Source organism: Haliotis asinina, chromosome 9 (assembly GCF_037392515.1).
Source record: "Haliotis asinina isolate JCU_RB_2024 chromosome 9, JCU_Hal_asi_v2, whole genome shotgun sequence".
NCBI classification, from domain to species: Eukaryota; Metazoa; Mollusca; class Gastropoda; order Lepetellida; family Haliotidae; genus Haliotis; species Haliotis asinina.
In genome coordinates this window covers 24,410,731-24,434,235 of record NC_090288.1, presented here as the reverse complement: position 1 = coordinate 24,434,235, position 23,505 = coordinate 24,410,731, and the positions used below count along the sequence as shown (strand labels likewise).

The 23,505-nt window shown below is 39.5% G+C and overlaps 1 protein-coding gene across 1 annotated transcript in view; it reads right to left on the bottom strand.

The window, feature by feature from the left end:
- Positions 1–23,505, bottom strand: part of LOC137295791 (ciliary rootlet coiled-coil protein 2-like) — a 205,512-nt gene that overhangs the window by 92,540 nt on the left and 89,467 nt on the right. Inside the window, exons 23-27 of the mRNA XM_067827340.1 lie at positions 22,539–22,713; positions 9,553–9,734; positions 9,120–9,314; positions 8,212–8,335; positions 1,075–1,188 (exon numbers count right to left, since the gene is read on the bottom strand). Of these exons, the coding sequence (XP_067683441.1) occupies positions 1,075–1,188; positions 8,212–8,335; positions 9,120–9,314; positions 9,553–9,734; positions 22,539–22,713 (790 nt within the window). The remainder of the gene's footprint in view (positions 1–1,074; positions 1,189–8,211; positions 8,336–9,119; positions 9,315–9,552; positions 9,735–22,538; positions 22,714–23,505) is intronic.

Genomic DNA, 23,505 nt, shown 5'->3' with positions numbered 1-23,505 from the left:
TTAGTGCCCATATACTGTTAAGATAGAGCTGTACGAGTGAATGCTCCACTGTAGATGACCACAAAGTTTAAGGAGGGTGAAAAGTATTCATTGATGAGATAGGTTAACAATGTTAAATGTAATCTCAACACAGATTACAAGGTTGGTTCCTTCTCCATAACAAGAGAATGATTTCAGTTGGGTGTCACTTGCCAGCCAGAAAAAGAGAATGGTTCCAGTTGGGTGTCACTTGCCAGCCAGAACAAGAGAATGGTTTCAGTTGGGTGTCACTTGCCAGCCAGAGCAAGAGAATGGTTTCAGTTGGGTGTCACTTGCCAGCCAGAACAAGAGAATGGCTTCAGTTGGGTGTGACTTGCCAGCCAGAGGAAGACATGTTATACAAGGACTACTTCTGACAACTTACAACAATCGCTGGAGCTGTGTGTGGAGGCATTACAAGAGGCTCAACACTTCCTTTCAGATATTTTCACCCCACAGTTATAAGAACATGGGAAAATGCATAATGCAAAATACAACAAGTCTTTCAAATATACAATAAATATTTTATATATTTAATTCATTCAGTGACAATAAAGAAAATGATTTGGTGCATACACATTCTAGTCAGTGAATATGTACTTGTTTCAGAAAGATGAACCATGGGTTTATGATGACAGTTTTGTGTGTGTGATTACCTCTTCCATGAACCAAAGAAACATGTAAACCTCAGTTATATGGATAGGGGTTGTTCTGCTTCACTGAAATTAAACCCCTGACTGGCCCACAGGCCTGTAAAGCCTGAACCTTATCAAGGTAATTTCACCAGAACATATGGCTGCCTTACACAGAATGAAATGTCCAGTACAAGAAGGAGAGATATGTTTTCAGTGTATTAACAGACCAATCAGTGCAATATTTCCTAACCTGTTATAAATATTTATTATGTGTTCACATGAACTTGATGGCAAAATAGTTTTGCCATATCTAAGATGGAGTTACTTGCCTTGAAACCTACAAGAGTTTGTTGATTGAGCCTCCATACAACTGCTTTACCAATACCTGGTACATGAAGAGTCCTGCTCCTCCTCCACTCACCCTCAGCCAGCCGCTGCTTCCTCTTCTCCAACCTTTCTCTCATCCTTCGCTCCTGCTCATCACGACTCTCACCCATCAGACACCGTAGAGTCTCCCTGTCTTTCTGTAAGTCCCCTGTGAGATATAGTTTGTTACATAAGAAAATATTCTACACTAGTCCAAATACTCTCAAAATAAAAAATACTTAAGTGGTATTTAACTGAATTATCAACATTATTACAATGTCCAATAACTCTGAAAACAAAGTGGCTAAACAAAATTAATTTTTATGCATCATAAATACAACCGTTGAGGCCTCATGTTTTATAAGGTACTTGATACCTCCTGATGTCAACATATGACAAATCCTTAGACTCTTAAATAATTCTGAGTGCCTACATTATATTATCTTAAGGGAAAATACACACTGAATAAATTAAACAGTAGATGGAACAGAAGGATGGCAGCTAGGTGTGACAAATCTGGATAAGTTGACTCCTAGCAGCTTCAATAGCAGACATTGATACACATGTGCTGTGTTTGTGATTGGTCAGTGACCAAGGGACTTACATGTAAGGGGTATGATGAGTATAGCCAGTCAGTTCTAATGTTGGATACCTGCTTGTCAATCAGTGAAACGTTTTCACTGTGTGAATCATCATTGTGGAGGATAGGTCTCCAGGCAGTGTTATAGTACTTCATAAAGAAGAACATATTACACTACAAAAATCTGTATGAATGGTCTGATGACTGTGCTGAAGTCAGTCTGAATTGTTGGACAAATAAAACTTTCAGTTTGCAGAGGTTCCACAGACAACCCAGGTCTTGGGAACAACCCCAAACCTTGAGTGAGGCAGACATTAGTAGCCCATGCTAGAACAAACATCCATTTTGAATGACTCTTTTTTCCTTATTTGTAGAGTTGTGTCAAATTTGGAAATTTTAACTATAAATTGTATATTTATTTACTTATGCTATCTCACGCTTTGCACTTCTCTCTGTTGCCTCGACGCTGAGTGGAACGAATTAGAACTTTCCTATAGGCCTCTCTTGTCCACATGCCCGTGTTCCCCAGACTGCTCTCCTTACAGGACGGGTCCCTTAGCCCATGCACAGCATGCAGCATGCTCCCCTATCTACCCACATGACTACCTCAGAGTGATCATTCTTTTCTTGGATGGCGGGTAGCAGATTACCCTATGTCTCAAAGCACTGACAGTATTACTGTATAGGCTAATGACAACCATAGGTAGCAATGAACAAGAGAGGTCGCTTCCAACTAGCATAGAACCTATACTAGTGGTGGGTTCTCCTGAACCCCTTGGCTTACTAGACGCCATCGCTCCCAAGGAGTGGGTACTCCTGAGCAATGTGGTGTTCGGCCGCAACCCTCGCATATGCAAGGAGACGCAACTAGGCGAGCCATCTCACTTCGTCACAATTTATCAGAGTACCCCCGTAATTAAAGTCTTATGACTAGTAATCGGGCCTGTACCTGCTTTGAGAAAGCCCCCCAGACCCCATCACAAAGAGGGGAAAAGGAAACTGAATCGGAAAGCTCACAAGTTTAACGTTCAGTACCAAAACAACACCACATGGCTTCCACTACTTACCACAGTAAGACCACAAAAGTGTGCTAAGGAACCATGAACTAAGGAGCTATGGACGCTAAGAAATCCGTGAGGGACTCACTACACTGACATGATTGGTCCGAGGAGTTAGAGGTCAGCAAGCAAGATTGTTGAACTCATCGCAAAAGCAGGATCTTACTACTGTTGATCCATATAGACACTAAAAGCAGTCCCCCAATAAATTGAGTAAAGAGTTCAATTCCCAGAAGAATCCAGAACAAAACTCAGAAACAAAGTTCAAAATTTTATTCAGTATGTACACGAGAAAGAAAGCATGAATGCGCTCTTCCTCATCTATGCTGATGACAGCTGCTGGGCCAAGACAAGGGGTCCGAACTGGTGAAGACCTTGGACATCAGTGACCGATGAATCCTTCAGATAATGCAAAGAAAACACTGTATCGGAGCGCCAAATGCAACCCTCCATGATGGACGTCAAGGAACAGTTGCTGTGTAGAGCCATCGTAGAGGCTAACGCACAGGTCTCATGAGGATTGGATGCTGCTGGGGGTGGCAGTCCCACAAAAGCATACGCCCTCAGTAAAGTAGCACGCATCCAAAAAGATGAGGTTGTCCATGAGACCACAACCTTGGATGCAGATGACAGCTGGATGAATAGCCCCTCTTACGAAGATGACAGCGATCTTGGGATGCAGCTAGGAAGATCTGTAGAGCTCTGACAGGGCAGAGAGATAAATCTTCCACATCATCAGGCCTAAGAATCGTTGACAAAGGGGGGATAGTAAAAAGTCTATCTGGTTGTCCTGGTAACTTTTTTTTGCGACAAAGTCCCAACGCAATCCCAGAAATACTCTGCCATGCCGTTTTCGTTCAAACTGCACATGATTCACATCGAGTGCATGCAACTCTGAAATACGAGCTGCTACTAAAAAGAAAGTTTTGAATGTTATCTGTTCAAACTCCTTATCATGAAATGGTTCATAGTCAGTAGACACTAAACGACGGAGGACAACTGACAAATCCTATGCAGGAGGTCAGAACTTCCTGGACTGGTCAGCAAGCCTGAACGGGCGAAGCAGAGACTGGAGCTCGGGAGTAGTAGACACCTTTGTTCCAGTAGTTGTGGCAAGAACCAAATTAATGGCAGCCAAATAGGTTGACAATGTAGTACCTTTAGGCTTCCTCGTAGTTCGTAAATGCTGTAGAAATTCTGCAACACCTTGAGGTGGTACAGTGGTGGGAGAAATAATTCCCCTAATAGCACAATAATGTTCAAATTTCTTCCATTTATTGTTATACAATGATCGAGTCCTGTGTGCAGAAGGTATAGCTGCAGCTACTCTGTGACAGTAACCCTTAGCTCTCAGAGATTTCTGTAAATGCACCATACATGCAGATCCAGGGTCTGTGGTGACCCATGGTACATGTCTGAATGAGGATGACAGTCGTTGTGGGCGGGTAGCGGTCCTGGATTCGTTCTGCTAAATGCTTCAGATCGACAAACCAACTTCTTGCTGGCCAAAAGGGTGCAACCAAGACCAGACGAATCTTGCTGGTTGTAAGTGACTTCTGAACAACTTTGGGAAGTAGAGCCGGGGGAGGAAACACGTAGGCATTCAGTCCCTCCCAAGATATTGCTATCGCATCGTGATCCCATGCCTGAGGATCCAGAATAGGTGATACGAACCGTGGAAGCTGATGGTTGTACCAAGTGGTGAATAGATCTACTTCTGGTTGAGATACTGGGTAGATCATTGACTGAAATATCAGAGGCAGTAACATCCACTCTGTTGGTGACGGTCGTTTGGTACGAGTCAAGGCGTCGGCTATGACATTCCTCACTCCGGGAATGTGTCGGCTCTTGCCACAATGTGAAGAGAATCAGTTAGGTCAATGCTAGAGGTAGAATGCGCCGAATCTTGTCCCATCTGTCCTGAGGTACAAACAACATGCCCTGATGTGTGTTGTTTGAAACTTCTCCAATGTTACCACCAAAAAGCATATCTGAAGAAAAAGGCTGTCTAAACAATTCAGCTTTGAAGCATTCATCCCAAGATGAAATGTTGAAGGGGCCTCTCCTGCACACTGCAAGTACGTACCTGAAAAAATGGGATAATTGGTCTAGAATGACCCGAAACTGGCCTAAGACCAATGCCATGCATCCCCTGGTATAAGCATCTTGGTCAGTATATGCGTGATCAACAGCTACAGCAACAGCATCCACTGCCATAATAGCACAATTGATACAGGGTAGTGTGCGACGAATAGTCATATCATAGTTTATGCAATGGATGGCATAAACTTGGGTCAAGACAAACCATCCTTCAGCGTTTCAATTTCTTAAACGCATTATCTAATGAACTTTTCATTTGCAGAATGCATGGTCGTGGTGGCAAGGTAATGGTCCATAGGTCTCTATTCTTCAGAGCATAAGAAACATTAAGGTCATCCTGAGATCTGCTCACCAACAGTTGAAGCTTTTCAACAATCCAGGCAAGTACATGTGAAGGTTCTACTAAATCAAAACTACCCTCTGGGGTAGAAATATCCGAATAATTTGGAGAGCAGGATGAGGGTTGATGAGATACACAAGTGGAAGACAGGTTACCAGTTGATGCAACCGGAACTGAACTTGACGTAGACGAAGGTTGACATCAATTCCAATTACTTTAATAGCCCGAAGCATTGTATTTAAATCCTGATTAGGGTTCCATGATTCAGGTAAAATTGTCAATGCAATATGATCTGAATCAGTTTGACGTGAAGGAGAGCAACAGTCCCTGGAACTATACCGGCGTCTGGATGGGGAGCGAACTGGTGAAATTAAACGAACCATAGCATGTTGACTAGTCGGGGAGACAGAAAGATGGGATGACCTAACTTGATCTGGCGATCTGGATCGATTAGTAGAGTGGTAGTTAGTAGATTGGTACCGTCCCATACCATGGGATGAACCTGCATGCTGAAGTGATCCAGTCCGGGAAACAACCCCAGAACACTGATGCAAATCACATAAGTGGCATGAATCGGGATGAGCAGACGAATCACATTGATGAGGCAAACCAGTTTGTGTCCCTGAATCAATTTGATCCCATGACTCACTTTGTCTAGAAGCCATGGTTCGAGAAACTGCCTCAGTATGACATCGCGGAAAGTTGAACCAACCTGTTCACGCAAACCTGTACATGGTGAATTGAAATGGCCATGTGAATTGATTCTATCTGGTGAATTGATTCAGACAGCTGAATTGATTCGGCCTGGTGTATCAGTTTGGTGACATTAATCCAAACGGGATGAAGTGCCAATACCACCATTTGAATCAATACGTGTTTTGGTACGATTGTAGCAGGGCGTGGAGTCATCCCACAGATGACATCCTTACCTTGTCAGCTTGCTGACGGGGTTAACCTCTTTGGTCATGTGGACAAGGCGTCCGACTTCGGATCAGAGGGTCCGTCGTTCGAATCCCAGCACGGGACTCGGAAATTTTGTGGCCGCTACATTGGCGCCCAACGTGGGGCTGAGCACGTTCATATGAAATTTGAACAAAATAAGCCTCAGTACCCAACTATGCGGCCCGGGACGTGCCTTCTGTTGACGGGGGAGTATGTAGCAGGGCGTGGAGTCATCCCACAGATGACATCCTTACCTTGTCAGCTTGCTGACGGGGTTAACCTCTTTGGTCATGTGGACAAGGCGTCCGACTTCGGATCAGAGGGTCCGTCGTTCGAATCCCAGCACGGGACTCGGAAATTTTGTGGCCGCTACATTGGCGCCCAACGTGGGGCTGAGCACGTTCATATGAAATTTGAACAAAATAAGCCTCAGTACCCAACTATGCGGCCCGGGACGTGCCTTCTGTTGACGGGGGAGTATGTAGCAGGGCGTGGAGTCATCCCACAAATGACATCCTTACCTTGTCAGCTTGCTGACGGGGTTAACCTCTTTGGTCATGTGGACAAGGCGTCCGACTTTGGATCAGAGGGTCCGTCGTTCGAATCCCAGCACGGGACTCGGAAATTTTGTGGTCGCTACACGATCAATAGAAACAGACTGACGACCAACGCCACTCTGCTGGGGTGAACATGACCGCTCAGTTGATCTACGAGATGGATTCGAGATAAACCTGTCAGGCGATCTAGACCAACTAGAACTTGATGAATCGAAGTGGATCGCCTTGAATGACTTGGAGAAATGGAATTATTTGGTAATGCAGGTGATGTAGATCAGTGAACCGAAGCGACTATTGTCATGTTTTGAGACGAACCAGAGGCTCTAGAAAGCATGAGAGTAGACCGCAGATCGGGGGAGACAGGAAGGAGATACTATAGGTTTATCCATAACAACTACCCTAGAGCCAGCCTGAGACATTGAGCCAGGTGAAGAATGTGTCCCCAAAAGCTTCCGAACATCTTCCGAAAGGTAACAATCTGAAGAAGCATCCAAAAATTCCTCCGCCGCGGAGAGCGGGGATTTCAAACAATGAGCCATGAGGGTAGGACAATCCAGGTGTGGTTTCTTCGTAGGAGTGGGGCCTTGGTCAACAGATGCATTCCTAGCTCTATCTGCAATCCTCCGAGCACAAACCCGCTTATAAGCCTTGAAATCTTCAGTTGATAAACCTGCACACTTCTCACAACGTTTCTCCCAAGAACATTGACCCACACAATCAACACACGATATGTGTGGGTCCAAAGTCGAAAAAATAGTTTTATACTGAGCGCAAAACTTACGTTTCTTGTTTGGAGGATCTGTTTTCCCCATAATACAAAACAACTCAAACTCTATACAAGAACTATGATACATCCACTCTGTCGTGTGACAAGAAGAAGAATGATCACTCTGAGGTAGTCATGTGGGTAGATAGGGGAGCATACTGCATGCTCTGCATGGGTTAAGGACCCGTCCTGTAAGGAGAGCAGTCTGGGGAACACGGGCATATGGACAAGAGAGGCCTATAGGAAAGTTCTAATTCGTTCCACTCAGCGTCGAGGCAAGAGAGAGAAGTGCAAATCATGAGATAGGATAAGCATAAAAATAAGTCTTTTCCTCCTAACCTACTGGGCACACTGCAAGCATGCATACAGACTCATCCATGTTTACCTAATTGGTCTTCTTTAAGGGTAAAATCCCTCTGACAGGGAGAGGCAAACTGTTGTAATGAAAAGAGGACATATTTTGCCTGTGGTAACTTTCCCACAGAGGTAACTTGTCAAACTGCATACCACTAGTACTTCCTCCAATATGTTCACCAATAAGGAGTATCCTCAAAACTAAATAAAGAGAGACTAGGGGTACAGCTATACAGTGCTTCAGCTACTCTGAATCAACCCAAGAACAAACACTTGACTGGCAGATTAGAGTAGAGGTCCAAAACATATACAATCTTTACAATATCTTGTGCACAAATGTACACAAAAGAGTTGCTTCTTTGAGGACTCCACCAGTTTATACCTCCATATAACACAATATTACTGCCTCTTGTTGTATCTAAAACCGAGTCAGATGCAGATGTAAAATTTTTTTAAATGATCCACTTGTGTTTAGATATCCAAGTCTACACTGACCAAGTAGAGCTGCAGCTTCATCCAGAAGTCCTTGTTTCTTCAACTGTCGTTGTTTCAGTTTCAGTTCCATCAGTTTCCGTTGTCTCTCCTTCTCACTCAGTCTCAGCCAGTCAGCCTCTCCCATCTGTGACACAGAGTTTATAAAATCTGTGCTTATTTTAGTTGGTTTCTGGTAGATCAATTGATGAAAAACAAAATGTGGACTTCCTCACAATGAAAATTGTTCTTTGAGAGAATTGGGTTTCTCACCACTTCAAACGCTATTCCACATATTTTAGGATGTATCAGCATGATATGATGAAAGTCTCAAACATTTTAGTACACCATCACTTCAGTGCTCACTTAACTGCTCCAAAAGTAGACAATGTCATACCATCGCTATCAATCAGTAGACACAACCTCATAGTCACATATTTCACTAATCAGTGCTTCCATCTGTAGACACAACCTCACACAACACCACACCTCACTGATCAGTGCTTCCATCTGTAGACACAACCCCATGCAACCACTCAGCTCACTGATCAGTGCTTCCATCTGTAGACACAACCTCATGCACTCACTCACCTCACTGATCAGTGCTTCCATCTGCACTCACTCACCTTACTGATCAGTGCTTTCATCCATAGACACAACCTCACGCACTCACTCACCTCACTTATCAGTGCTTCCAGCTGAAGACTCCACCTCATACAGCCACTCACCTCACTGATCAGTGCTTCCATCTGTAGACACTACCTCATGCAGTCACTCACCTCACTTATCAGTGCTTCCATCCGTAGACACAACCTCATACACTCACTCACCTCACTTATCAGTGCTTTCATCTGAAGACTCAACCTCATGCAGCCACTCACCTCACTAATCAGTGCTTCCATCTGTAGACACTACCTCATGCAGTCACTCACCTCACTGATCAGTGCTTCCATCAGTAGTTTATCATTTAAGGCATCATATTTTTCCTCCACAGCCTGGATCACATCCTGGTCAGTGAGTCGATGGTCTCTGTCTAAAGCAAACACCACAGCTGCAATGTTGGCACATCGTCTTCCATCCTCCAAACCCTTTATCTCTGTGAGCATCTGCAGGTGTTCCTCTGGGCTCTAATGACAGATATGATCAGTCAGTACATCCAAACATACTCGCACTAAATTTAAATTGGGCAAAACAATCATTTTGAGTCTTAAAAACGAATTCAAATATACTGTGGAAATATTATGTTCATTAAAGAGTGTGAACTTCATATGATGCTGCCTTCTGACATACACATGAAGCAATATGAAATATCACTCACAACCAGGAGTGTCTCTAAAGTGTACTATATGAAACCATTGTATGTACCAAAGATCCAATTGTCGTGAGATGTGACTCTGCATCCTTGTTCTGATGCAGGAGGAGGTCGGCCATGAGGGAGATCGAGGCACTGTCATCAGTCTGATTGTCCTTTGGTAGCTGTGCCCGGCGACATTCCCGTTTGATCACTGTAGCTTGTTGCAGGATTCTCAGATGCCCAGGCATGTCATCTAAAGCAATATCATGTTCGGTACATTGTTGTCATTGTAAAAATGCAGTGTTTGCCCTAGACATGAAAATTCAGGAATCATCGTGACTCCCTGGTGTCATGAGAGCGAGTCATGGACATGTTTTTGGGAGTCTACATTAGTATGGAACTTAACTGGCAAACAATAAAGTAAGTCATTTTAAACAACAGCAAATTACAAGCTTTGGTTTTGTGTAGGATATAACATGACCCACAGGTATAACTGAAAAGTAAGCCCGCTTCAGCCCTTGGGCATTTCCACAGGGAAGCAGGCTTACTTTTCAATCATATTTTTTTTTTTTATTCCACTTTTGTTGTTGTTGAGCGAGTTCATATCTGTCATAAAATGTCATTTAAATATACTTAAATGAATAAATTCAAATAATGTCATACAGCAACAAAGGTTCATTGAAAAGGGCAGTTAGACAGATTGGTTCAAACAGCCATCTTATGGAAACTGGACTAATGCCATATATCGAAAAACAAAGTTTCATGGAAAAGAATACAGTCAACTCTCGCCTATCCGACACTCAATGATCCGACATTTACGTTAATCAGACCAAAAATTAGGGAACCATTTAAAAAGAGATTATTACTCTCATTAATCTGACATTCTCGCATTCTGACTCTGACACACCAAGCTAGCAAGTGATTATTGTAAATACATAGGATTACCGAATGTTTTTACAATCAACACAGCTGGTCAGATAATCTGACCGTAAACAAACAATCACACATGGGTGGTAATTAATGTGTGCTTTACTGGATGCTTGACACCACTGTCAGTGAACATCACACTTGTTAATTACAAACACAAGATAATTATTTGAGATGATTTAATCAATAAATAATAATTGAACAAGCTGTATAAAATGCTTACAACCGACCTGAGTTTTCATCACGACAAGATGTCCGTCACAAGTACACCACCCGCAAAGCAAGCCCGAGTAGAAATTACACCACTGATCTAGAAAGAAATCTGCCTTTTGAAGAAAGACAAACCCCAGACAACACAACAAGTCATCACTTTTGCCAAGCAGAAGTTTGATGTGAAGATTGGACGATCAACCATATCTGGCATCCTGAAGTGGTCTGCTAAGTGATTGAGCATATCTACGGCTGATTCCAATGCTTCACGAGTTCGAAAAAATCAGCCTTGACTGAAGATGAAATCATCGAGATTGTCCGACCTACGTGTACTGCAGATGAAGAAATAAGCACTGAAGAAGACTGTACAACTGAGCCAGTGGTTCCCAAGCTATCACAGGTCAAAACATCTTTGAACACATTGTAAACATTTCTGACACACCACTTAAATGTGTTTGATGTTAGTGACCTCGACATTAATCTGACACTCTCCTTAATCCGACATATTTCTCTGCACCCACAAGTGTCGGATAAACAAGAGCTGACTGTAGTTGAATAGAAAGGTTCAAACCATTAGCTCATGTCAACTGAACAAGTTTCATGCATCAATAAACAAAGTTTCATCCAAAAAAGTAATTGAATGGAATGGTTCAAACTACCAGCTTATGAAACAAGGACTAATGTCATACATCGATATACAAAGTTTCATCACAAAGAGTAATTGACTAGAAATGGTTCAAACAACCAGCTTATAATAACTGGACCGACATCATTCATCAATAGACAAAGTTGCATAAAAAATGGATCATTGAATGGAATGGTTCAAACAACCAGCTTATAGAAATTGAACCAATGTCATATACATGTACTGATAATTAATTAAAGGTCACATGCAATGTAAAACACAACTTTGCAGATTCTGGTACCTTTTGGTATGCACTTACCGAAACAAATCATAAAAAATGCCAATTCAACCTATAAAGTTGAAAAAAACGCGAAGAAAAAAAGCCTGCGAAATCGGAGTTCAAACATTTCACTAAATTTCCCCAAGTGCTGGGGGGAAAACTGGTTTCAACAGCTGTGCTTTGCTGCGTCCATAACGCATATGCAGTGAATAGATTCGTGGAGCTTGAAACAGTATGCATGCCCAGTAAGTAATCTACTCGTTACGTAAAAAAACTTGCTGATAGTGGTAAGCAGTCCCTGTCACAGAGAAAGCTCAGTGTCTGGTTTATTCACACCTATATGTCTGCTTGCCTGTCTGCTGAAGACAACATGCAATACACAGCTTTAATGATAGACCACGTGCAATTTGAACTTAACACCTATCAGACTATACAACATAAAGAAAATAAATTGATTTATGACTCAAGCACCCGAGTCCCGTCTCTGCCACATTATGTAATTAGGCACGTGTGATACACATGACATATTTTTATGTCTGTGGGTTGCAAACTACATTCATTTTTTTCGGATGATTGGATGTGACGGAAACTGGTGCAAACTATTGTCAGTTTCAAGTCCTGCTTTGTACTTGGACGAATGACAGATTCCAGCCACACAGTAATTTACCATCTCTACTGAGATGATTTTTGATTGGATAGAGCGCAAATTCAGAGAACATTGCCATACTTCTAAAATGCCCATCAAATAGATAATCTTTCTGTACACACAATGAACCCTCAGCATATCAGCAAATGAAACAGCCAATCGGAAGCCGTCGTTACACTTGAGCACACATCCACCAGCTATGACTGGGTTTGGTCTCCCGAGGGCTTCATTTCAAGGGAAGTAAGCCCAAGTACAAAATATTGCACTCTTGAATCGCGATTGTACGCTTATAATTTTGTTAATTTGTTTTTTTAAAAGCAGAAATGTATATTATATGTCATGAATAACTGATAAATATGTTTTAATTATGTTTGATTTTTTGGTTGCATGTGACCTTTAATCAATTTATTAATTAATTGAAAATGGATAACTGAATAAAAAGCTTTAAACAAATAGATCATAGCAACTGGAAGAATGTCTTGTATCCATAAACAAGTTTCATCTAAAAAAGTAATTGAATGGAATGGTTCAAACAAACAGCTTATGACAAATGGACCAAAATTTACCAAATTTGTTGTAGTCACAGTTAGAGTAAGTTAACTCCTCTGGATCGAAGCAAAGGAAAGTTTTCCTGGATTAAGGTAAACTCTGAAAATTGTGTATTTTATTACAAGGCAGATTATGTTTAAAGGGCCATTTCGTTTGGAAAGGAAGCCCAACAGGATTGTTTCCGTCGTGATGTTTATCCAGTTTTGGACTTCAATCCAGACTAAGTTCACATTTTCACAATTCCGTAAAACATGACAAATATCTGCTATGAACTTATCACAGCTTGTACAAACAGGAGAGTTTACATATCCAATCTTAAACAAATATTTCCAACTGGAAGGATTCGGTTAATAATTCTTTACTGGAACCACCATAGTTGAACACTATCAGCTGATCAAAATCAAATTTCATTAATATTCCACCATTCCATATCTGTATATTGTTTTATTATTTTTTTTTCCCATTCTTGGTTGGCTGAAGTCTTCAGAAACGTTGATCCTACTAAGACATTATAGTAGCATTTTGAGCCAAAAGTCCTCTCAGGAGCAAACGAATATTAAACGGTGACAATGATGTTGTTAATGGGGTATCAATCAAGCTCATTTGAATATTTATTCAAAACATTTTTCACCCCGTAGAATATTACAAAATACACATTTTTTATCAATCTTAACTTTATTGTTATACCATATATACTCATGTTTTCTTATGCTTGTTAAGGAATAGAGCCAAGGATGATAAAATATCTTGCCAGAAGGGATTTCCTATGCTGTTAATAATATCATGTCACATACAGTTTGCATCCATTTCTAAAATATTCCTTGGTATAGTATTTGATTAATAAAGAGATAATTGATGTAGTGTGTTCGAGAAGGTCAATCGTCTAAGGCATGAAATCTTTTGAGAATCTGTTTGATTGGCAGTATTAGACGTTTCGCATCATATGCAATGTCGCATCATATGCAATAAAGAAGTTGTTATCCATAAAGAATCTTAGCCTCTTATCTTCTGAGAAGCAATAATATCCCCAACAAGTGGAATTTTGACCACCCCCCAACCCCCTCCCGATACATTGCATATTACTCTGTCCCTTTTAATTTTTTCGTGTTTTTCATTACAGATAAATCACAAGAAAGTTGTCTGGAAATCTTATACTGCATTTTCAGGTGGTGTAGGAAGGGTAGAAAATAAAATTAAAGTTTTGGTAATAATAAGGATTTTAGCACTATGTTACTCCCAAAGGGAGTTAATGTTCTACATTTCCACTTTCATTAAATTTTCAATTTCTTTCAAGTTTTCATTGCAATTAGCGTGTACCATATTTTCGAGATTGATGTCAAATTTGACACCTAGTAACTCAATTGTTTAAGTGCAATCCGTTGGATAGTTCTTCAGTAGTTTTCTTCATTTTTGGGAACCAATCCAAATCAACTTTGTGTTATCAACGTTAATTTTTTAACTGGAATAACGTGCAAAAAAGGTTAATGTGTTCATGACTGCTTGAAGACACCTTTCAGTGCCATCTAACATTAAGGAAGTATCACTTGCAAACTGTGCTAATAAATGTTCAGCAGAACCAATCTTTAATCCTCTGATAGAGTTACTGCTTTTAATTAGTCTGGTTCATATTTCAGTGCATACTATGAAAATATGTGGAAAGATAGTTTAAAAAATGTACTAGCAAAACCAGTTACTAACACACAGGATTCAGAATTTTGATAGAGGAGTTTTATCCATTTTTTGGATGGAAGGACCGGAATAAAAAATGCGAAAACATTTTGGATAAATCGCCAGTCTAAGGAATCGAAGGCCTTTTCAAAATCGATAAGCATTAATAAGCCTGGAATCTGATAGGTATCCACATATTCCAAAATGTCGCACACTTGTCTTGTAACCTCCCCCATACATCTATCCTTTATGAAGCCTTTCTGTTCCTCTCTGATAAATGTGGTTAAATGTGCTATAGCTGCAGAGGGAAGTTTGTACACAATATTAAGTAATGAAATGGGTCTCCAGTTTTGTAGAAACTTCCTAGGTTTGCCTTTTTTTGGAATACATGTGATAATACCCTGAACTCCTGTATGAAATGGAGCTCCATTTCTGTAAGTATAATTTAGCGATTTTACAAGATACTCATTTAAATCCCACCAAAAGAATTTGAAGAATTCTGCAGTGAAGCCGTTAGGGCACAGGCTTTTTTCATTTTTCATACGTTTCACACTTTAAGAACTTCACCGTATGTTAATTCGCCTTCTAATGTTTGTGCCAATTCATCACTAACTTTCTTGTGGCTATTTGAAAATAAATCTTACACAGTAGAGATTTTGATCAAATGTTTTACTCACATTTAAAGGGGCACTGATGCAGAGCAATTTCCGTGGACTGGAGTAAACGTTTGTTATTGTTTTTCACCCAAGAGTACCCAGATGATATCCTAGAATTCTTGACTGGTTCGTGACCTCTGCTGCGCAGTCCGTATGCGCAGCTGAGAGTTTAATTATAGACAGATCAACTAAGGTCAAGTAATTTTACTTCATTACAAAGGTATTATGAAAACAAATGAAACACTTTGAAGGTTAATCATCTGCCAGTGGTTGAAATGGTAAAAAACTATTAGGACGGGAAAATAACGAAGCCAATTTACGTCTCTAAATTTTGTCTCATAACCCTAATTAGTTTATAGTTATATTTGTATGATTTTGAAATTTAATGAAAGAACACAGTCTGCTTTTACATAGTAAATTTCTAACATCACAGCAACATTTATACATTGTATAGATTGCCAATGTGGATCCTATTTTACACACATACGCGATCTAGTGTGCGTTTTCTGTGAAATAGATTCTGCTGAATGCTACAACAAATAAATTAAAACAAAATGCAAATAATGAATGTAAAACAGACTAATTTTATAGAACAATGCCAGGCTACTACCTTGTTCAGGAATGTATCCATCAATATCCACATAAAAGAACGATATTCCATTCATCTGCAGCTGGTAAATAATCCTGCTCTGTGTCGTGTGTCTTACAACAGTCTAATTTGCGAAAAGGTAACACATTGTTGAAAACCTGATAAACCTCTCATTGGTCACCCAAGATAGCACACCTGGCAACTAAATGTATGATGTCCGCCATTCTAAGTAATTTAGTTAACCAATAATGAGCAATCAATCAACGCAATGGTGCTTAATTCTTTGAAGGGAGGATGTTGTTTTTACACTCGCACTTTACGACAGGGTGTAGTCAGTATAGATCTGTACATCTACACACACTGCCTTTTGACAAATCCGCTGTTGAAGATAAAAGTAATTAATCAATCAGTGTGTTATCGGTTAATCCTTTGATCAATGTTTTTTTTTGTAACTCAGCTGATTAACCCTCTTACATCACTTACATGCACATTTTACATAACATACAATACATTTGCCACTACAGACCTTAATTTATAATGTTGAGTATTTACTCTAGACAGGAGAGGTGCCAAATGGGAACCTTTGATGAGTAACCAAAGTGGTGTTACTACTAATTATACCTGTTATAAAGTCACTAACTGACCATCCAGAGAATGATGACAATAACACGTGTAGGTTTACACCATCAAATGCAAGTTACGGCAAGGAAGATGTAATCTCTATGTCGTATGCAGCCTGAAAACACTTATGGGCCGAAACTGTTTTGAGGACACCAACAGAACTTCGTTACATAAGGAATACATACAGGCATTTGCTGTGTACCTGGGTAAATAGGTGTAATAGGTTTGGGATTTTTTACGTAAGATAATTTTCAGATTTCTCTACCAAAGGCAAAGTCATCGTTTTTAGTTTACGAATTCAGATAAATTAATTGTGTGTTTTTTTTACCATGAATAATAAACTGGGGTAGCTACCACAGTTACTAAAATTTACGTACGATATTTACTATCACAGCTGAACCAACAAAAAAAACATCAAAACTATCTGAATGTGAAGCTTTTCAATCTTTCGGACTGAAACAAATGGCTTGCTACATGCATGTAGACATCATATTTTCACATAACATGATTAAATATCGAGGCTAAAAACACAGAATTAGGATCAAATTGGATCAGTCACTATACTATCCAAGCATCCGGAAAAAAACTACACTGCTGGGATATTTTGTTACTATCAGACAAGGAATACCATGGATATTTTTAAATAACGTCATGTGATGAGCATCCGGCCCCCGCACTTTTTAGGGTGAAGAAATTCTGCTAATGTGGACAGGAGCCCAGTCCCTTTGTTCGTCACGGTCGAGGGAGTGGGTGCTGACCAATTTGCAGCTTGGTTTCGTCATTAGACCGTTGGCGAGAAACATTATTCGCTCTGCATCAGTGCCCTTTTAAAATGTCTGAAATATTAGAGATAATCTTTAGCCTTAGGCCTAATAAAACTACCTTCTGTTTTGCTAATTTCTTCTTTTTCAGAGTTAATTCTACTTATTTGGTTCAGTATTCCTTCTTTTTCTTCAGTATTTGTCGATTCATCTAACTGATTTCTCCAAATTGAAAGTTTTTCAGTTAATATCTTTTAATTTTTTGTCTGTCTTTTTTATCATTACAAGAATATAGTATGGTTTTACCCCTTACCATACATAATATAATTTCCCATAAAAGTTGATCTGAGACTCCACAACCTTCGGGGGTTTTGTATTAATCACAAGTATTGTGTATTGTATTTTTTACTAGTTTTACATATTCAGGATTATTTAATAACCTTAACCTTGTTTGATTTCATCTAAATGCAAACTTATCTCTGTGAGAGAATAATCTGTTCTGAAGCATGGATCTGTGTTGATATAAGAAAGGAGATTATGGAAAACAAGGAAATCATCAAGACGTGATTGTATGAAAGGTCACATATACTCTAAAAGGGTACAAATGCAAAATCACTTGCTGACATCGTTATAAATGAAACCCTGTCATTAAAACTGCTCATTTCGATCTTTAATTACCTTAAATCGACCTTTTTGTCAACAGTGCACAATTCTCGGCCACAAAGGAAATTTCAACCAATCAGAGCGGCGTGTCTCCGTGACGTAATAGAGGGTGCAGAAATGAGGGTCTGTGCAGTATTCATCTACATTTCAGGGGTTAAACTATTTCGTTTACAGGTTTGTACAAACCTGAAATCGTGAAACCTGTTGAGAAAAATGAAAGCTATATGTTCTCACAATCTACTATCATTTAGTTTTGTCTCCTGCTTTGCCTAGTTTTCGAGTTACAACCCTTGTTTTCATAGACGATTCTGTCAAAATCACTTGGTGTCGCTAGGTTGTAATCCGTGTTAGGTGGTATAAACCTACACATTTTTTGTCATCATTCACTTGATGCTCATGTGCTCACTTGATGTTAATGAATTTATAACAGGTATAATTAGTTGTAACGCCACTTAGACTGTTAAAAGACACATCACTTGGGAAATCTGCAGATGAATTACATATCACTTGTTTTTGTGGATATTGATGGATACATTCCTCGAAGAAGGTAATAGCCTGACACTGCTCCTATAATTTTAATTTTATCATTTGCATTTTTGTTTTGAATAAGTTGTCGTAGCTTTCAACAGAATCATTGTTTTCATCGTTAAGTGTAATGATGCAGACAATTTAACTCTTGGAAATGAGGTGGAGGTCAATATAACATTGCTTGCAATATAAATGTCACTTCGACCCCCACCTTGCTTCCTTGGAAGAAGTCCTTATGTTAAAAGTTGTGTCATGCAAAATCCTTTTGGCCATGATTCAAATGCATATTTAACTACCAGTAAAAAGTAGTTTTGATTTTCTAACTTGATGAGAACAAATCATAATTTCAATAATTCTAATGGACTTTATCCCGTGACTTCAGGATTATAAAAAATGGCGACGCCCTGTCTGAGGATGAATGCTATTTAAGTTTGTTTTCACCGACTTACAAAATCAAAACTACTTTCTACTGGTAGTAAAATATGTATTTTATTGATGGACATTAGGATTTTGCATGACATTGCTTATAACATAACAATTTCACTCTTGGAATCGGTCAATATAAGGAGTCAATATAAGATTACGTACGATAATATTGTCACTTTGACCACAACCTCGTTTCCGAGGAAGAAAGCGTTATATCCATGCAAAATCCCTTTGGTCAGCAATGTGTAGTAAGCAGTCTTAGTTTTATAAACTTGATGAAACTTAAACTCCATTTTCTATCCTGGAAGCGTGGTAGGAGGCGAACCATCCGATTTAGTATATACCACAGGCTTCCACAACGCTCACTTCGCCTTCACTAACAACAAATTTAAGCACAAACTACGGAGTCTGGTGGAAATCTGTGCATAGTGACACCATCACCCGACCCCAAGGAACAATTGACGGCAACACATTTCAGGATGTCTTTGGTGACATCGAGAAATCAGCAAAATGACGAGCTTCCTACACATTTTCTATACATTTAACTGGAAACTGTTCCTTCTATGACGTCACTGTAGGGCCCTGGCAACAGAGTTATGTAACCTGTCTGCGGTTTCGTTTGCAGGCGAGAGAGAAGCAGACAGCTTTTTAGCAACTTTTAAGCGCTTGGTATTAATTAACCACAATTTAAAAAAAAAAAAAGGTGTTTCGTTTATGACTAACCAAAAGTATTTCATATGCAGTGATAAAAAGAGTACCAAAAAATTGAGTTTAATGGTCCTTTAAAAGGTGAGGTTCATGCCGGGTAATTGCCAAGGGTCTTTCAAATCACACAACTCTATAATATCGTTAAGCGCAGTTCCTGTCTCCACAAAGATTAAATTTAAGAATTCTGTGTCAGATTCATTTAGAATGTTGACAATTTAGTCATAAAATTCAGGCATATCTTCGTTTCGGCCATACAAGTTTACACACAGATATTTTCAGATATTTTATTTTCAATTTCAGCATCAAGGGACTTAAGGTTTCCTCATTTTGCATCAGGATATTCTTCACTAACACTAAATTCCAAATTATTGTTGAAAAAATTGCTGTTCCCCTGGCGTTTGATTAAAATGAGTTCAAGTAACATTCCGAATAACCCCATTGTTGCTTGATAAACTGCTCTTGTTGTTTTGTGAAATGGACACCTTGTAAACAATATATGGACACTTTTTTCTTTTTAAGAAAATCCAATACTTGTTTTCTCTTTTCACCCAAGCCTCTACAGTTCATGTAAATAACTTAACTCTTTCGGAACCCATATTTATTATTCATATTAACAGTAGGCAAGATAAGATTGAGATGGTATAGTCTGAGATGCTGACGCTTTCCTGACTTGCAGACTTTCATTATTTTTCACAACACGTATCAAGTTGTCTTGCACATTGCCTTGAAATATTTAAGCGCAAAAGATCAATTTACTTTTGCTGAAAATTACTTTTTTTGGAAAGAAAAAGAGAATCTAACAAACTACATGTAATAGCCAGACCTTCCCAAAAGGTGTGCAGGCCATGATAACTGAACTGTTATATAATATTATTTCAACACTCTTCATGATGAAGAATTTACCAATGAATAAATCACTATCTACCGAAAAAAAATATGGAATAAGTTCTGTAATTAGTGTAAATGTAAAGAAAGGCACATTATCTTGTTACATGGGGTGCAGATTGGTGTCAAATAACAATCGTAACATGTCAGGTGTTCTGACAGCAACTTCCCACACGTCTAATCATAGTGAGTTAAACAAATGGAAGCTTACGAAAGGTACAGGGAAAACTTGTGCATTTCCTACATGCAGATCAAAAGTAACATGTCATATTACAGGACATATTCAGCATATTCACAACATGTCACGTGTTCTGACAGATTGTCACTTCTCACTGGTGACAGTGATAAGATAACTAAAAGTGTGTGAAAGATACATGGAATACTTACGTATGGCCTTTGAAATGTTTAGGCACATTAATCAATTGAATCAAGACTATTTGTGACCTTATAACAGAACATACACAACAAGTAGGCGTCATCATAAAGCCTTTAGGAAGTAGTGACCATGCCTTGGATAGGCTGCCAAGAACTCTTAGTTTTCAACGAGGACACTGAGACTGGATACTGGACCAACACAGGACATCTATGCAAACAAAATCGACAGTGCAGAATGTTCACGTGTCATCTGTGCTAGAACATCACAGTTGGTTTGCTACACAAGTTCTAGAGTAGTCTTAAATAAAGTTTAGTCTTAAACATGTAAGAGTGTGCACACGGAATGTTCTGGAATCAAATAATCCGGAAGCATCACTGACAATGTAACAGACTGAAATGAAAGCATTTATATTAACTTCATGTGTTGCGTTATTAATATTAAAATGTATATACATCTGTGTTGTTTTGAGTCAACAGACGTCCATTATGTTCACAATGAGTAGTTGCCAGCAAGTAGTATCTTAGGTGTTTAATGCAGGTCTCTGATTGTTTTGGATCATTCAATTACAGGATCATAGAGCAAGTAGGTTATTCTATCTTTCTGTCAGTTATGTGATTTGTAATGATCACCCGGTTGATTGGGATTGGCTCATTTCAAATCACGGGTCATCAGCCATTTTCACTTATACAGCACTTGTCACCCTCACCCCAGTGCTCATCACTTGTCACTTGTCACCCTCACCCCAGTGCTCATCACTTGTCACCCTCGCCCCAGTGCTCATCACTAGTCACCCTCACCCCAGTGCTCATCACTTGTCACCTTCACCCCAGTGCTCATCACTTGTCACCCCTACTTGTTGTGCACAGCACAAAACAGATACTGAACACTCTTCTAACAAGGTTAGTAATTATAGTAATTATTGCTATAACTTATATTTATGCAGACCTAAGTATCTAAAGTAAGCAGTTTTAGTAAACTATTTATGATAGTGTAATTAGCAAATGTATGAAGGCTCTCATGCAGGAACGTGTGTATGATTGATGATTTTATATAACTTTGAATTACAAGCGTGATGGGATCATGCTTATTAATATAAATCATAGAAAGAAGTAAACCTTTCCTGGTAATTATGTGAAGTGTAAGAGTTAATAGTTGTGTCTGAACTATTCTCAATCATGTGACGTATGTATATATTTTATGAGTTATAATTTCTTGGCTCAGGTATCACAATCCTGTAGTATCAATGGGTGGATTGCCTGTTTACAACACTCCCGTGTCACCCACAGGGTACGCATGTTATAGCCTGTTTCATTCATTGTTATATCCATTTCAATACTTTCAATGACATAAGCATATGACTTATGCATTATTACAGATAGTAATGTACCTGTAAACCTATGCTTATTGATTGAATGTAACGTAATGTGATGTAATATGTATGTTTATATTTTAACCTCTGAATGAATTTGTATTTATGATGACACTATTGTTACAGAGTGTTACCGACCGGGGAATAAACAAGTTCTCCTCACACCCGCAGCCTTTTATTCTCATTATCGAAGAGGGTAAATCCTAGGCCGCAACAACAATGTGATAATACAATTTTATATAGTGGAGCATCTGAATGATGAAATACCATCACGTAAGGTAAGTACATTTATGCTTTTGCCCAATACTTGTTGAGGTTTACCGGGTAGGCGACCCAGGGTGACTGTGGTTCCCACTGATGCGAGTCTCCAGCATGTGGAATATACACTCACCAATCTAATGCGAGTGTAGCAGCTATCTCTGTTGTATAGTTCACAGGATTTCCTGTACTCACTGCTTCCTAAGCTTGGGAGGGAGATCCATATGGACAGATACCCCTTTAACTTTCAATGTTTTCCCCGCGTCAAGGACAGCATCTCTATCATGTACGACTGGTATCATGGTGTATTACCTTTACTGAGAGAGGAAAACTGTGCTCTGAGTGAGGCCAGGAGGTCAGCCTGCTGTTGTTGAGTACTGAGGGAGGCTGTCATCTCTTCGTCAGTCTCTACTTTGTTTCGCAGCATGGACAGGAAAACTTTCTGCTCCACACCATGGTATTGCTCAAGGGAGCCCACGATAGACTTCTAAACAGAAAAACATATTTATACTTCAGAGTCCATTTTATAAGCATTTGCAGACTGATGCCTGAGATGCAATCAGCCTCATCACTTCATGGATGCAGAAATGACTGCTGCTTCTATAATCTATAATTCCAGATAACCCAGGAAACTGGACTTCTAGAAGTCAGTAAACTCACTTGCCTCTGGAAGAAGGTCCAGCCTGGTCAGGACCAATCTATCAGGACCTCCATATACTCAACTTTGGGGGTATTGAGAGAGTACAAATGAAACAGTATTTTGATTGCACATATAGTCTATAGCTTGTGGCAACATTCTTACAATGTTTGACACTCACTGTATACACTCAAAGAACTGGTCAATGAAACTGTACCAACTGTGATGTTTTAAGGATATTCCTTCACCAGCATACAGTCTAACCTTTTCGAATGTATTCTAAAACACTGAATTAAAGATTAAAGTGTCTAAATAATCATTCTACATGTATTCATGCCAGGTGTCATTACTTATGCCGTCTCAAGATCAAAACATAGAACGTTAGCAGTATCTCATGACATGAACGTCTGTTCTACATGCCATATTCCTGAGCAGAGGCTTCAGTGACAATGTCTCTGAGGTAAGTGGTTGGCAAATACAGTGTCTGACTTCCTAAAGCAGTCCAGCAGTTTCCGGGCAGAGCAAGTGTGGACTCAAGTGTTCTGACTTCAAATAGGCACTTTAATTTTCTTCTGCTTGTTTTACTCTTTTGAAGATACAGCCATCCCTTGCAATACTATGGGTTTTGGGGTCCATGGACAA